At 42.7% G+C, this 17,409-nt stretch overlaps 1 protein-coding gene and 1 long non-coding RNA gene across 12 annotated transcripts in view; one reads left to right on the forward strand and one right to left on the reverse strand.

Annotated features, from left to right (window-relative positions):
• The window catches only part of PHACTR1 (phosphatase and actin regulator 1), a 307,511-nt gene that overhangs the window by 275,306 nt on the left and 14,796 nt on the right, over positions 1-17,409 (reverse strand). For all 6 annotated transcript variants that reach the window (XM_048308918.1, XM_048308907.1, XM_048308880.1 and 3 more), the window contains exon 4: positions 16,762-16,908. In XM_048308918.1, coding sequence (XP_048164875.1) covers positions 16,762-16,908 — 147 coding nt within the window. The remainder of the gene's footprint in view (positions 1-16,761; positions 16,909-17,409) is intronic.
• The window catches only part of LOC125328391, a 45,366-nt gene continuing 44,427 nt past the window's right edge, over positions 16,471-17,409 (forward strand). For 4 of the 6 annotated variants that reach the window (XR_007204699.1, XR_007204700.1, XR_007204692.1 and 1 more), the window contains exon 1: positions 16,798-16,886. This is a non-coding gene — a long non-coding RNA (uncharacterized LOC125328391). Of the gene's footprint in view, positions 16,558-16,797; positions 16,887-17,409 lie in introns of those variants that run through there. The other 2 variants (XR_007204693.1, XR_007204696.1) reach the window with 2 other exon arrangements.

Consider the following 17,409-nt stretch of genomic DNA (forward strand, 5'->3'; position numbering starts at 1 on the left):
TGACTAGAGGTGGTTAGTTTCTTCTTCTTTTCATTACTGTTCTGCATCTTTAGATCTTGAGTTGTTTTATGAACACTGGAGTAGCAGCACATTAAAAATTTAAAAGGTAGACAAAAAGAAACAAAGAATTAAAATAAACCTTGTAATTTCTTGATTACTCAGAATTACTTTAGTATCTGTCATACTTCTTTAGATGGAACCTTACCTTTTACATCCCACCACTAACTCTAGTCTCTCTGTGAAAAAGGAGATCCTGAGTACAAAGGCAAAGCTTGGATCTCCAGTTTCGCCTTCATCTTTTACCAGCATGCAGAGTATTTATGACAACATTTGGCTTATTCATTTCTTGGCATTTAAGATTTTAGTACTAGGCCCCCTGCTACTCCATTAACTGTCAGATAATGCATAATCTGACAGTCATTACTACTTTAAAGGAACCTGGCTGGAATTCTGACCTCCTCTCTTATTTTCTTAATAATAAATATAGTTTTGAATGGGCTTGAATATTTGGAGCTTAAAAGCTTTGAGAATATGTCTTTAAAAGTGAAGAGGCTTAAGAGAGAAGATATTCCTTCTTTCATAGACTGTTTTTTTTCTTTACATACTTCAGTGACAAACCATTTGTGCTAGGTTCCTCCCTCATTCCTCCAAGTCCTTCTAGGCACAAAGCCCACTTCCCAGTAGCCACCCCAGTTCACATCCATGGCACCAAACAGACAAGAAGCAAATGTGAACAAGCATGACTGTCATACTTCCTGCTGATTTTCTATCAAATTCTGCCAAAGAAACCAACAATGGCCATGCCAAAAACCCCAAAACATTAGCATGCTTCCATGAAAGCCTGCAATTAACAAAACTACATGCAGGTCACCCAGTGAAGAGCAATGCTGAATTAGGAAGCAAGATAGGCTCTTTCATTAGATTTTGAAAAGTCACCATACACCAAAGTAAGCTCACTGCCACGCTAAGACTACAATGGAGTTTCTAAGCATTGGGTACCAAGCCCAAATTGAAGCAACGAACTATCTATCAGGAGAACAATTCACCTTTGCATGTATTTCAAATAAGCTTCTTGCTAGGAGCTTTTTGATTTTTGGGCATCATGTGCGCCACATTATTCTAAAAAATACAGAAGCACTGAAAACTGAATCCATCACTACCACTACTCACTAACACTACTCCAGACCCAGTTCTCACTGCTGTACAAGTTTAAGCTTCCAAGCTCTTGATTTGCCCAATGAAACAGCACCACCTGCTAGCTGTTACATCCATTTCTTTTGCTCCCCTTCACAAATTCAAAAGACCCAATGTTTTAAAGATGTTAATCAGCAATGAAGTAATCATCCTGCACTCCAGAAGACCACAATGAAACTGTTTCAATGACCCACAGAGACTCTGTTGTTCTATGATTTTGCTGACCTTCCAATGAGTATGACCAATATTTTCTGCAACAATTAAGAATTGCAACAGTAACAACACCCTGAATTTTCTGTCCCTAAGACACTACAAAAGAACGAAAGCTCAAGGCATCAGAAGAATACCTCAGAACTCATTCAGTGCATCATTCCTCAGTATCAACAGAGGATCCATCTAATTCAGCAGCATCTACTAACATTTCAATATCGTCAATTATTATTTGCTAGCACTTCTAGGATGAGAAACACTAGAAAGTGATATTTTTCACCCTGCTGGTGCACTAGTGTGATAATACAACGAAGTATATAGCACATCAGCACCCTTAGCAGGCCAGAAAAGTCTCATTCTAGCGCATGCACCATGAGGTCAGCTGCAAATTACTTCCCAGAGGGCATCCCAGGACAGTAGTAAGGCTGGGGTGGGTAGCTTTCCTTGGGATATAGTTGTTCCTAGATAGAAATACACATTTCTAGGATGTTTTGGCCATGCATGCTCTGTGGAGATGCTCTTTGAATGCAAATAAAAGTACGCAGACTTACAGATATCCAGGGACAGGCTCATAATCCTGCTCTGACTGGGCTGCTTCAGATCTGGAAAGACCTGGCAAATATTTGGCAGATTTGGATTTCTTCCTCATAGAGAAACTGTGTATGAGCAGAAACCACAAGCAGCCCAGCACATGCAGTAACCACAAGTCTGTCTAACTTGAGAGCTGTTATGAGGCTGTGTGGGCCATCAGCCCAAGGCAGGTGGAAGACACCAATCAAAATCAGTGGCATACTGTGATGAGGCATCTGGAGAACACTCTTGCACTCCTAAAACTGGTACAACCCAGCCAAATATTAGGGTGCACATCAGACACACACATCTGTGACCCTGATTTCCAAGAAGTTGGTTTAGTAAACCAAATTTGACCCAACTGCAACTAACTGTGCAAGCAGGGAAAGCACGAGGCGAACAGTTATTAGTAAGAGCAGTAGGAACCATTGTTTGAGTTGACATGGTGAACTCTTCCCCTTTCTCTCCAATGTCTGATCCCTACAGGCTTCTGTGCATGGACACAGCATGGTTCTAAATACGATACTTTGTAGAATCACAAACAGTTCTGAAGAGGTGTGCCACCACCTCAGGGTCTGTGCCTCCCAGGACAACGTAGAAGTCCTAACAGCAATGTATGAGAAGAACCTCATCTACTCCACATCCTGCCAACACTTTTAGTGAGACTGGTGCTGGTTTACTGTTTTCTGAAACATACAAAGTAAGAAGGTGCTGGAATTATTAGGCACCTGGACAGGCTTGAAAAGTGGGCTCATGGGAACCTCACGAGGTCCAACAAGGCCCCGTGCAAAGTGCTGCACTCAGGTCAGGGCAACCCCAAAATATCAATACAGGCTGGGGGATGCAGGGAGAAGGACTTGGGGGTACAGGTGTATGAAAAGCTGGGTGTGACCCAGCAATGTGCACTTGCAGCTGAGAAAGCCAACAGCACCCGGAGCTGCATCAAAGCAGCATGGCCAGCAGGTCAAGGAAGGTGATTCTCCCTCTCTGCTCCACCCTCATGAGACCCCACCTGGACTGCTGCATCCCCCTGTCGGATCTTCAGTACAAGAAAGATATAGACCTGTTAGAGTGTGTCCAGAGACGGCCCACAAGATTGGTCAGAGGGATGGAATGCCTCTCCTATGAGGAAAGACAGAGACAGATGGGGTTGTTCAGCCTGTAGAAGAGACAGCTTTGGGGAGATCTTATTGCAGCCTTTCAGTACTTAAAGAGGGCTTGTAAGAAAGGTGGGGACAGACTTTTTAGCAGAGCCTGTTGTGGTAGGACAAGGAGCAATGGTTTTATACTAAAAAGAGGGTTGATTTAGACTAGATAAAAGGAAGAAATTCTTTACAATAAGGGTGGTGAAACACTGGAACAGGTTGACCAGAGAGGTGATAGATGCCCCATCCCTCAAAACATTCCAGGTAAGATTGGATGGGGCTCTGAGCAACCTCATCTAGTTGAAGATGTTCCTGTTCATTGCTGGGAGGTTAGACTAATTGATATTTAAAGGTCCCTTCCAACTCAAACCATTCTATGATTCTATGATGGTCTCCACAGAGCAGATTTTCCTTTGCAACTTAGAGAACAACTCAGAACATACTTCTAATGTTTATTAATGATGAATCTGGATGCATCAGTGTTTTCCTGAACTGGGTCCTTCCAGAGTCACAGTAAGCCATTTGTGAAGCAGCAGTTCTCTCCCATGGCTACAGAACTGTAATAGAATATGTATCTATTTGAACAAGGATGCTGTAATGTTGATCTATCAGAAGCTATATTATCTGCGTAATAGAAGCTCAATTTGCAGAAAATTTAAATACTAACTGCATTGATCATCAAGCTAAAGTTCCTGTAAGACATTTCATTAATACCATCAAAGAGTATTTCAAATATGATGCAGCAATTCTACTTTACAGAGAGACTAATTAAATATGGAATCTAGTTACTGTTGTACCAGTGAACCTTAATTAGCCGGCAACCATTTAAGGGTTGTTTTGGGAGACTCATTCTGATAGAGTGCAAAACACAAGCAGAGCTGCAAATAACTATTCCCTACCCATCTGGGACTAAAAATCTTATTATATACGAGGGCTGTAGGATAGACACATTATTTAAAAGAACAGGAAAACAGTCAGACATACTCTTCTGAACATTTTTCATTTGTTTTCAAGCTACTGTGAACTACTTGAAAACTTCTTTAAAAGGAAACTTACCTGCTCATATTTTGTATTCTTTTTCTGAGGGGAGAGAGAGGAGAAAGAAGCCTGAAAAAATTTCAAATACATTGTTTTTACTTAATTTTGAAGCCACCATAAAAGGTTTCTAAGGTGAGGTGCATGTAATAGCAAACACAACACAAATCCTCACAGGATAAATCATGTAAGTGCAGCAACAAGATATGGCAGTGACATAAGAAACTTCTGTGCATGAGACGTATGCTTCATCCTTTGCTCTGAGGCCAATGTAGTTTCAGGGTACTGTTGAGCCAGTACATAAAGGGTTGAAAAGGAACCTTTACTGGATTTTATAGTCACTTTTTTATCCAGTATAAATACCAATACAGAGAAACTGTTACAAACATGTTAGTTCTCCAATTTCAAAAGAAAGACTGTGACACAGACTTCAGAAGGGAGGGTAAGTCCTTCAGAGAAAGCATCCCCCTTACCACACAGAATGGCATGGAATTAAGGAAGGCGATTCCTAAGGGAAAAGCATCAGAGGATTTTGTCAGAAGAAAGAGATTAGCACTCGAGGTTTTCATTTGCGGATGAGAATAAAAACTTTTCAGGATATACATAAATACCTGTGCAGCTGGACAGCAAGGTGCAAAAAATATATCAAGAAAAAGTATCTTTGTCTCACATAAAACACTCTGTGTGTAGAGATCTATAGAAACTGGTTTGGTAATGCCCTGTGGGAAGCAATGCGAGATATCGTATTTACAAAATACAGTCCTCTAAATGCCAGTAGGCAGAAAAAACCAAAAACCAGCGCATTCGATTCTAGCACAGAGGAACATCTTTCTTTAGTCCAAAAATCCTTTGCAGGGGAAAAAATATATCTGAACGGTTGAAACCACTTTGGCCATTCTCCCTCTTAACACTGTAAATACCCGTTCTTCCCAGAAAATGTCTTGATCAAAATTTGGGAAGGAAAAATCATTAGCAAATACAATTATTAAGCTTACTTATTAAAGCCCCTGTGATTGAAGAAAGACACAATACAGGTCCTCTTCACCATCCTAAGCCTTCACTTCTGTATCCTTCCTAGGTCTTTTGAGTTTCCTCCTCATGGAAAGGATGTACATGGAGGTTGGAGATGACTTATCCTGAAGTCCTCAGGGCACATTTGAAGGCAGGTAAGGACAACAGATACGTTCATGTATTCAATGAATGATGGGGTCATGCTGTGAGCAGCAGGAATATTATCCCTCCCACCTAATAAAACAAATAGATGAGGACCACCTTTGTATACAGTCCTGGATCTTTTTCTAAGATAGCAAACCAGCTAAACCAAAATATGAAAGTTTGTCTAAACTACTGAGAATACCGTCTTCAAGATCCAACCAACATTTCCTTGCTTAATCCACTTTCAAATTCTGTATTAAATCCAGTGTAAACTTCTAAAAGGGGTAAACCAGCCAGTTCCCACAAGCAAACCACCCACAATATACCATTCAACCAGGGAAGTTGGCCTCACACGAGCGGCTGCAGTACACTAAAGCTCTACTGCACACATACACACAATCCCACAGTCCCACATAGGTGAACCAACAAGACCAAATGTGTTCTAACATTTGTTACACAGGAGGTCAGATGTTTTGAATGATGTTCTGCAAAAACAGCTCTGGATTTTATGTATGGCTAATACTGTCACCACTTTCACTTCCTCTGTATATCCCTCTATCTCTTGCTGATAACAATATTTTTCTTTCTGTTGTGAGCTGTAATGAAAGCTAAGTGCTGCCTTATTAAACACACTGATATATAGCCGATACAACATTTTATTTTAGCAACAGGGGGAAGAATGAAGTTTAAAAGCTGGATGTATCTCCAAAATGATAAGGAAGCAGGCCCTGCATTTTCCTCCCTCTCAACACTAGGCTCTACTTTTAATCACAATTGGCTACAAATGTCAGTACACCTTGCCAAAAGCCACAGAAGAAACATATCCTGAAACAGCTACGATGTAGGAAGGAACACCTATCACTACTTGGGACCTGTCTACTTGCCACTGACTTGCATAATTGAAAGAGTAAGTTGCACAACTTCTACAGCAATCCCTCTGCTGCCCACTTTAAGCCTTTTAATCTCATGCTGGTTAACAGATGGTCCCTGCACGCTCCTCAGGCTGCTGACACACACCTCTAGGTATATATACAGCCACTTCAGTGGGTGCCCGCTAACATCATGTTTCTGCTGCCTAGGGCAGCACTGGCTGCGAGCAGTTAAGTTTAGTAAGCCCTGAAATGTTTCAATGACAACACATGTCCTGCGTTGCCTTAATTTTGGTGATTCTTTCCCCTGGTTTGCTACTATTATGTCATGAAGCATGTTAACAAAAAGCTGTATTCCATCTGTGTAATGATACTTCTCAACCAAATATTTTTACCACTCTCCCCTTGAGTCTCCTTTTAACATTGACAAAGCTGTTAGACCAACTGCTTCCAGAGGGGAAAGCTTGCAAGGTTAAACCCCAAGGTTATTCAGTGATGCCTATCTTGGTTTCTTTAAAAAATAAATAAAACTATCAACTAATTAGTTAAAAAGATTATTATTTGAAGCAATCTTATAAAATTTATCTCACAGAATGGCTTGTTCTTCTGAGCCTTGAGATAAGACTAAATTACAAATCGAGCTTTATTGATTTCTTCTTGCCTTATAATTATAGGCTATCATTTTACATGTAATTAGTTAGCCCCGGTTAATGTTTTATTATTAGCTTTGAAAGATTTTGCTGTTCTTCCACACAGAGGAAATTAAAATGATCAATTGCTTTTAGTTTATATTTGGCTATTTAAACTTAGTAAGTAATTGTGAAAAAAAAAAGGAAAAAAAGTAATTTTTGAAAAAAACTTTTAATGATTTTTGGAAAAACATTCAGCACATCTAAAAAGAGCCTTGATGTATAGTGTGAGTCATAAAGGACGATGAACAAAGAAAGCATTAAGACAAAATTAAATTGTTCATGAATGGAGGAACATGCTAAACTGCTTTAAATATAAACAATGACTACTCATTAGCAGCTTAATGCAGTTTATTCCTAACTCTCCACCTCAGTATTTTCAATAAACGACCTCTACCCACAACCAGAAGAGCAGTCTCTATGCAGAGAGCAGGAATTATCATCACTCTGGGGAATGATTGCCTTAACTGGGTTCATGGAAGCACTATGTAGATTAATAGCTCTTTATCAGAGTTTCCAAGGATGCAGGGTGACCATTTAAAGTCAAAGTTCCCAACTTACAGTTTTAAATGCTGGTATGGCATCTCTGCCAAGACAGCAGAAACAGCCTTCAAGAAGCTGCAGGCCCCCACATACATAGCCTGATAGAACACCGGAGAAAGGAAGAGGCGACAGGAAAAGAGAGAAGCCAACAAAAACCCCACAGATGCCAGGAGCTGAGAGCTCACATGAGATAGTCAGCTACAGACCTCTTCACCAGCACACTGCACAACGTGACCTTTACACCCACCTGCTCCCGCAACTGAGGCTTGGCATGGGGAAGAGCCATTCTCCAAACATCACAGATGCCTCATGCATCAAGCACAGCCCCTTCAAGGTCTTCACATCTGTTTCTAGCACTTCTCTAGTGCATGAAAACAGAAGAAAAAAATTATGTATGAAAACTGCACTATCAATGATCTCAGCAAGGAAAACAAAGGACCATTACAGACATCAGATGGGAGTAATCTCTTTCTCAAGGAATATTGCAATGTAACTATTAATTTCCCATTTCGTTTTAACTGGGAGCATACTTTCTCTTCTGAGACAGATTCTTACGGCAAAGCTGTAGCAAAATGGGACTAGGTTGAAAGAGTCTTTTAATGCTGTTTATGATGGCTTAACTCTATTGTAACACTTGATTGAATGAGGGAACATAGGAACATTTTTCCCAAGGACATGCACCCCAGTTAGTTCTCAAATCTGTCAGTAGACTCCTTATCCTTTTACCCACAGAAATAAGCACACACTGGCAGACAAGTGCCACAGTCAAAACAGGTCCACCAAATTTGGGCCATCAAGCTTGAGTCAGGCTTTAACCAACTTACCAACATTCTAGCATAGAATTAGATTTAGCCCTGATGAAATTTCTCTTTCATTTTAATAATACATCAAGTATTTAATTTGCTTGTAAACTACTAACCAGATGTCTGTCTGTCCAACTACTATATCCACTAACCGTAAAAATGATATTGCAACATAAATTATGCATAGCAAGAATCTTCTGATTAACCAAAATATGCACTGCAGTTGTTATCCATCATAGTTAAAATGGCATGTGTTCATACAGTATATAAAAACACAAGTATATGCAAATTCTTGTCACATACTTCCCCAGTCTTATGTACTTCATAACCAGAATGAAACCACAGTGAATCTGGAATGCAGAAGAAACATGAGCATTTAATTTTTCAAATCTGCCTCCCTATGTTCTTGCTGAATTTGCTACTCATTAAATTCTTCTTTGGACGTCATCTTCACATTCTTATACACTGAACTGGAATTTCAAGATATGAAAATTATTACAAAGTCTGCAGTAAAGGCACTAATTATCTTCTTTTAAATATTCAGGAACATTGTCTCTACAATGAAACCTAGGGAAGGTGACCATATACTGAGCGTCCAGCTATAGCTTCAGCATATCAATATAAATTAAGACCATCAATGCATTTATAAATGAAGGTAACAGAATTGCATGATTATAAATAATTTTACCCTAATAGCATTCTGAATGAAGAAAACATTTTAGTGGACTATATCAAGAAGTTGTATTATCATGTAAAATACATCACATTAATATGATTAAAATGTTAAAAGTGACATTTTTTGCACCTTATCCACAAGGGATACATTGTCACAAATATTCATCACCAAGAAAGTGTGAAGGCAGTCAAGTTTTATTTTGCTATATAAGTATAATAGTTCACACTGACTCTATGGTCTAAAGTAGAAGCACAAGAAATAACTTCTAATAACACAATATTTCATTAACATTGACATTTTATATTTGAAAACAGACAGCCCAGGACATTCTTTCAGGACTAATGACTTTTGTCATATTGCAAAAACCTACAAACTATAAGACTGATTCTGAAGACACTTACATGCCTAGCTCTGAGAATTACTGTGAGTAGTCCCAATGAAACCAATTAGTTGACTCAGAGTAATTAAGCATTAAAGCTAATTATACCTGTTACAGAGGATTAGGCCCTTTCTTTTTACTAGATTTTACAGCTAATAATTCTGAACAACATTGCCAGTTCTGAAGTTCGAAAATGCAGTTTCCTTAAAGACCTAGTTTCAATAAGAAATCTATGGTTCCTGATGGGGAAAAAAAAAAGAATTTTGCATCATCCCAGCTTGCAGGAATAGACTCGGTTGTGTTAACCCACCAAGCTCATCAAATAAAACACAGAGATAACTTCTTATTCAGGCAAATTCTGCAACATCAATTTTCTTGAAGGACCAGGTTAATAACAAAGCATTACTGCAGCCTTAAAGTCACACATACTGCAGACAGTTTTACAAGGCATCAGTTCTGCACATTCTGATCCCAAAGCAAGCACATACCTTCCTTCCTTCCATCTCCTGTCACAGCTGTTTCACAGCAATGTCGATGCTGTTGACTGCACGGGTATCAGCTGCCCCCCTAACTCAGAAAGGTAATGCATATGTGCAGTGCCACAAGAACATCATAACTTCCAGCATTCAGAGACATGGATCCTATATCATTTTACTCTTGCCAGTTCCATTATTTTGACTAAGTTTGCCCTTCCCTTCGAACTGTCCCCAGTTATATTTGTTAAATCAAGTCTGCATCAACAATTCCTGTTGGATGACAGCTGGTAAAGCAGGGGTATCTCTCCCCTTTAACAGGACTTGGAGAACTTATTCCCATCTGGCAGTCAGTAAATGTCACAGTCTTAAACCAGAGGTTTCCGAAGTCAAGTGCAAGAGTTAAAACCCAAGTTCCTGACAAAACCTCTTCCCCTCTAAACTGCCTGTTGATACAGAGGTGCTTTCAGCCACTGCACTTAGCCCTGGGGAAGAGGAGGTTATCTCAAATGGCCTACCCTTTCCACATGAAGGGTGGCTTTCAGTTTGGGTGTTCATTTTTCCTGGTATGTGTACTCATGTTCCCAGGACTGGAAAGCAGCCAGGAAATGAATCACAGGCACATATCTGATCTTCAGCTATACTCCAAATTAAGCAGTATTAAGACTATCGGTCATCAGTCAGTTAAAGTGCAGACACAAGGTTTTGTAAGGCAACACCTGATGGCAAAGGAGACCAGTTCTTCAGGCCCTTTTATAAAGGTATTAAGAAATGCTTTGCCAAAACCTTTGATTCGGGTTCCTAAGTATGACAGGATCTCCATGACAATAATCTGAAGGAGTGATTAGAGCAGAGCTAGAAGTGGAAATTTTCCAAGCATGCATTTTTACTAATCTTTCTCCAAAAAGAAATAAAACCTCCCACACATATTAGAAAGCCTACTACTGCATATTTCTCTCTCCCCTGTTCTCCCGAGACCAGTCTTTTCTACCTGAAATCCTAAAGCCACCATAATTTGAAAATATTTTTAAAAACACAATTATGTCCTTCAGATTACCCTTTCAACATTATTTCTAAATTGTGAGGTCCATAAATCCAAAGTAGTTGAAATTTGCATATAGTTTTAGGGAGCATTTATTCATATATCATGAAACCATGCAGAGTATTTTACTATGGATATATTCAAACATACACTCGATAAACAGGGAAGAAATAACACAACTCCAAATGTGATAGCATTTCAAATGACTGCAGAGATGATTAACTGTGTTAAATCATTTGTAAGGATGACCAGGGGCAAACTGAGAAACTTCAAAACAGACTTTTAAATAAAATGATGGGGTTTAGAGAAAATTAAAAATCAATGGGATGGAGATTTCCTGCAGAAAATCCAGTCAAGTAATTTCACTTTATTTTCACCTATTTACAATTTACCCACCTCAGTGAGCTGTATAAATATTCTTTCTTATTTTACATAGTAACAAAATAAAGTTCGCAAGCTCCTCCTTGTTCACTGCAGCAAAATGTATCATATCCTTCCAGACAAATCAACATGTATGAGGCTAATACACAAATAACATTATCTTTCCATTAGAAAGCAAAATCATACATCATTTTGATCCCTGAGAAGTATTCTGCATAGCTCTAGAGCTATATAATCCAGTGAATACAGCAGTACAAACAGTAACAGTGAGGCAGCCTACCATGACAGCTGTAAGAAACCCTAGGGCCCAAACAGAGCATGCAAGGTGCCCGGACACTGAAAATATAAGACACTTTTGATTTCAACTTTGTGCCTGGTTCAGACCAGGAAAGTTCCCGCATACACAACTAACAGTCACCCTTTGTGTCCTGGCTTTCCCCCACCAGCTCTGCATGAGAGAAACAGCCGACCATGAACATTTCCCAGCTCGCAAACATTTGTCTCAGCCATTCAGCAGTTTCTGCCAGGATCCTCCTCCCTCTTTACACCCTGTGAATTAATTCTGCTTGCAGCAGCACTAACACATGCTGACGTAGATTTTTTCCTCTCCCCAGTGTGATTTATTCGTCACTGCTTAAGAACAGCAAATGGCACCAAGTTCACTTGCCTTTCTAGACACAAGGACCTTCCTTCTGTACACATGGCAAAATTATGCACAGCCACTCAGTCCCTTCCCTCTCAGCTTTGCTTTCCCAGAACACATTCCAAGAGAACATGTGGCTCCACACTACAAAGAGATAAAACAGATCTTTCATCACTGAAGGGGAGCAGTGATGTATATTTCTACAGTCTGGCTCAGATCCCTGGCTGAAGTCAACAAATGACTTAAGTCACTTGAGGACCCAGCTACTTCAGTGAGATTACTGAGTGATTTCAGTGCACTAGAAATCTGTGCTACACTCCATGGCCGAGCGAGCCAGCTGGGCTCCATAGCTTGCACAGGCTGCACCATCTCTATCAAGTTCTACCTGTCACTACCCCTTTCCCCCTCTGTCCTCTCTCTTCAGAGCCCAGCTCCTCCACTCCTCCTGACGCTCCTCTGGCTTCTGTTTGGTTGCACCACTGGTACACACTTTAAATCAGGGTGGGAGGAATATATTCACATTCAAAATCTCCCCTCTCCTCATTTCACAGCATGGAAGCTACTTTTTTCTGAAGGAACATCCCCTCTTTGCTGACCCCTAGTACAGCTGCTGCAGTCATTCTGGCCTTACAACTTCTCCAAGGCATTGGCCTGCTTTCTCTCCGAGTCTCCATTCCCAAGTTAAGTAAGTAGACAATCAGCCTTGCTCAAACAAAGGCCGACATTTGGTGACCTCCCAGAACAATTGAGGAGCTGAGATAAAGACAGCTTCTTGCACCACTTAACAAGAAGCCAGGCTGCTAGAATCAGCTTTGCAGAGGATTGCAGTGCAAAGCTTACTCTTTTTCAGCTAGGGAGGAGTAAGAGTATCTGTCTGTGTATAGAAATAGCTTCAATAATGACTAACACTTGAAGGGCTAAAAGAGAACCTGACCAGATCAACTGAGTGCAGTATTTCCCCCCTTCCCTAGCAAATATCAATAAAATTCTGACAGGGATTCCCCAAGCAGCTGCATGAAGGGGGATGCAGGAGAAAAGCTCACACATCTTGGATTTAGTGACTTTTAAGCAGTCCATTTCCTTATCAGTCATCACCTCTGCCAATTTATCAAGCTTGAAAGCTACCTACCATGCGTTGACATTTAAAAAGTACAGTATTTTGCAACAGGAAGAATAGAAATCAGCCAAAAGTTGTAATAGGTCAAAACCAATAAAAACCACTTGAACTTACCAGCTAGCACAGGACCAGGAAATATATTATGCTATTGGACAACTGTCACACACAGAGGCCCAAGTTTTCAAAAGTAATTTGGAATTAGCTTCTAGATGCCTGAATCAGAAAGGTAGAAAGACAGTTTGAAAACTGCTTTTAAGAAGATGTATATGAAAAGCCAAAGATGGATGTTAAGAGATAGAGCAATGCCAGATTGCTAATCGTAATAAAGAAAACAAAAGATCACCATCCAAAAGTGAGAGCACATTCCACATTCCTCTAGTGTTGCACTGGAGGAAGTTGTTCAGAAAATAAAAAATTAATTTCTGTATGGAACTGATTTAGTATCAAATATGGAAAAAGAATTTATAGCTACCTATAGCTTTACAGTGTTATGTAGCTACATTAATTTTGGCAGAAGAGGTAATTTTAATCCTTTGGGAAGTATTATCCTCTTGATATGAGCACATAACTCAGATTAATAGGATTTGCATATGTATAATGATAGAGAAAATAACCCTGGGTTTGGAAAACAACTTGGTATTTTAATCAGTTTGGGAACACCAGAAAAAAACCATACCAGGCACAACTACTCCAACAGCATTTGTCAACTCATGCTAGGTAATAATTGTGAGTCAATTGATCAATATTTAGAAACAAACATAATAAACTGGTATGTTTTGGAAAATCAAACAAAGCAGAGCTATTAGTATAATCGAAAGACAAGGGGAGGTAGAAGCTGCAGTGTAATCACTTGCAAATTGTGTTTTTTAAAGACCCGGACCAAATACATGCTATACCCAAACTGTGTAATTGACTCTGTGTATGCAATCTCTCAGTCATTCAACAATACAGATAACAGCAGTAATGGTATAATTATAACTTACAGCTGAAGTAGATAAAAACCTGATGGTTCTTAACTAGTGGTTGCAATTAAGGGTGGAGAAGAGCACTATTCACTGCATCTGGTTATGGTTCATTAATAAAAGTGGATTTAAAGTTCCAGTACAGCTAAACAGTTGCATGCTGCAGCCAAACTCGGACCATGTCCTGACAGAATACAATGACTGGGCAATGCAGCTTGACTCGTAACAGCTGTAGGAAAGATAGCTCTGCAAGCAGTGGTTGAGCAGCAAGTGTAGATATGGAATACACTAAATGGAAAGCAAGCAATAGGCACACGAGGAAGAGGTTCTTTCCTGCGCCCCAAGCATCACTTCAGCTTCGACTGCATCCGTGGATTGAAGAAACAGCTTTACTTCCTTCCTGCCACCTTCCCCCTTCACAGGCAAAGAGGTACACACACCCCTGTGCACACACGTGCGCTGCCAGCCCACGGACAGACAGGGAGAACAAGGCAAGGCGGGACACGCGTCCTCTACTCCCGGCGGAGCGGCTTCAGCACCGGGGGCGGCGGACAGCGCCCCGGGCTCCCGGGCAGGAGGCCGGGCCCCTCCGCCTACAGGACACTGGGACACCAAGGGCGACCCGGCACCCTCCGTGGCACAGCAGCAGCGACACCAGCAAAGAGACTGCAAATTGAAACCTGGTCGGCTTAGAAACAGGGTGCTTCGCCCCCGGAGGCAAAAAGATAAATGCAAGAACACCTCATAAACAATAAGTTTCAAAAGTAAAGCCTGAGCTGCGTGGCATTATCAGGTATGAGCAAAAGTGGACAAACACATTTTCTAGTGGCTTTTTCCTCAGACTAGAGAGTTCTCAAATCCAGGCAGCTTGGTTTGTGCTTTCTGAGCAAACGGAAGAGTAAACCCAACAGCTCAGAAATGAAGTGGGTATCAGCAGCACGTTTCACTCGCTTTTTGGCTCACTCACTCAATACTGGTTGCTAAGCAATTTTATTTTTTTTTTAGAGCACAAAACTACTCACTGCCAGATGGATTAATGAAAATACACACTTGCACTACTTACAACATTTTTCATTTATATTTCTTGATACACCAGTACTGTTTAATTATTTCTTTTTTAAGGAATTCCATTTCCAGGTTTGCAAGTAAAGACCCAAATTATAGAGCGCCAGGAGGAGGGGAGGAACAGAAAGAAGTTAAGTGTAATTATCAAATTCTTTGGTGGATTTCAGGAAGGAGGTACCTTGAGACTTGCTCATCCTCTGGGACTTGTAGTAAAAACAGCATGTCTAGCTCAGCATAGAGATGTGAGGCACCAGGTGACCTGAAGGTGCCTTGCTCTTAACTGGTTTATCTATTTATAACTACATGTCATAACATTACCTGAGAGAACACAAGTCAGCATAGGGTTATTTCAGCAGTCAAATAACCATACACAGCCTTTTTTTATTTACACCTTACACACAGCAATGCTCTTTCCATTTTCACTTCCAGGTCTTTATAGAGCTGAAACCTGGCATGGTCTTCCAGCCTGTGCCCTGGAATGCCACCCAACTTACCTATGGTTTGGTAATTTTTTAGAAGTCATGCTCAGAGAGAAATAATGACACGCCATACAACATAACCAACTGTTCCGTCAGTGGTAAAACCAAACTGCGCATCAGCCATTACCAAGGGTGTAATTGCAGCAGGGATAACAGGAGGGGGAGGGGAATCCGTTCCATCCCCAAATGGAGAAGAAAATGCATCTCTGCCATCTCCAACTTTCTGCCAGCTGAAAAGGGGGAGGAGGGATGGTAGAGACTGCAGCAGGGCAAGCAGCAACTCCAAGGCAGCTCATCTGCCTTTACAGCTGGCAGTGAGCTGACAGGCTCAGCATCAAAGAATGTTACACAGTTGGGTCATTTTATGCGCTACTGCTGGGACATGAGGGAGCCTGCAGTACTGCTGGCTACAGATTCTCCCTCACACTGTCCCCCTTCCCAAACAGAGGAAGTCTGGTTTGGTGCATAGAACCAGCAGAAAGAAATTTCTTTTCTTTTGTTTTTGAGAGCAACTAACCTCTGGTGTACTTAGTTTGCTGTTGACAGAGATCATAAGGAAAGGTCAAGAAAGGAGGGAAAAGCACAGGCCTAGTAGGAAAGAAACAGGATAGTTTCATCATGTGCAGGATGAGCTTAAACCTCAAGGGAGTCATGAGGAAGAGGTGGCAAAGAGGAAGGCACAGTAGTGGAGAAAGGGGAAGGAAAGGTCAGGTAGAGAACTGCAGGAGGTTCATCCCAATAAAAGGCAGGAGGAGGTCAGTGTAGGGAGCTGGAGGTGTGTTGGTAGAAACCCTCAGGCTGTACACGCATCGAGAGTCACAAAAGGCAACGCTGAGACAACGGGGGACCTCATGAAACTAAGTGGACAACGCAGGTGCAAGTTTTCTTGCACTTCTGAGGCACAAACCCATCAGGGGAAGAAGGCAAAGAGTGAGCATGGGAGAGACTTGCAAAACGCCAAGGGCAGCGTCTCCAGGAGGGAGGCCAGAACCTGGCGAGGAGGGACAGTGCAGAAGCCTTGTAGGGATGCGCCACGACGCTCTGCAGGGCGAGAGGGCGGCACTCTGGGAGAGGGGAAGCTTCGAGGAGCTGAACAGAGAAGGACAGCCGGCCCCCGGCTCACCCAGGTGGGAGGCGCGGGGCAGGGGAAGCCGGTCCGTGGCCCAGGGCCGGAGGAGGCCGGCGAGGTGCGAAGGCGCGGGCACCTGGGCAGGGCCGGGCGGCGGCGCCCGGGGAGCCCGCGGGCGCTGGCGGGGGCGGAGGGCGGGGGGCGGCCCCTTCCCTCCCTGCCTCCCCCGCCGCCGGTCGCGCCGGGCCGGGCCGCCTCTCACCTGTGTCGAGGTTGAAGGAGATGCGGGCCTCGGCGAGGTAGGGGGTGTCGCTCTTGGAGCGGACGCGGCGGATGGGTCTGCGGTCGATGTCCTCCTCGGAAGATGCCGCCATTAATGTGGGCACGGTGAGCAGCGTGGCCCGGCGAGCTGGCGAAGGCGAGCGGCGGCGCGGGGCGGCCGGGCGAGGAGGGGGCGGAGGGGGAGAGAGGGGAAAGGAGGAGGGAGAGAGGCGCGGGAGGGGGAGGGGAGGACGGGGAAGGAGAGAGGGAAAGGGAGAAAGGAGCGCAGGGAGGGTGGGGGAGAGACAGGGAAAACCCGTCAAGGATCTGCGGACGGGAGCGGCCGCGGCGGCCCTGCCCGCTGCCCCTGCCGAGTCCCGCCCGCCTCCGCTGCGGGGGACGGAACGGTGTCCCCGGCCCCGGCGCTGCCGGCCCTCGCCCCGGGCAGGGTCCGGCCGAGCGCCTTTCCCGCCTCCAGGGGAGGTCCCGGTTGAGGTGCCAAACGCCGCTGATGGGCCTGGCCGGCAGAGGTGCCACCGCGCAGCAAGCCTGGCGCCCTGAATTGCTCCTTTCCAGCCCAGGGCGTCTCGTAACTCACAGCACAGCTGCATCGGGACTTGGTGGGATGTCTAATGTGTATCCCTTCACC

The sequence above is a fragment of the Corvus hawaiiensis genome, chromosome 1 (genome assembly GCF_020740725.1).
Source record: "Corvus hawaiiensis isolate bCorHaw1 chromosome 1, bCorHaw1.pri.cur, whole genome shotgun sequence".
Lineage (NCBI taxonomy): Eukaryota > Metazoa > Chordata > Aves > Passeriformes > Corvidae > Corvus > Corvus hawaiiensis.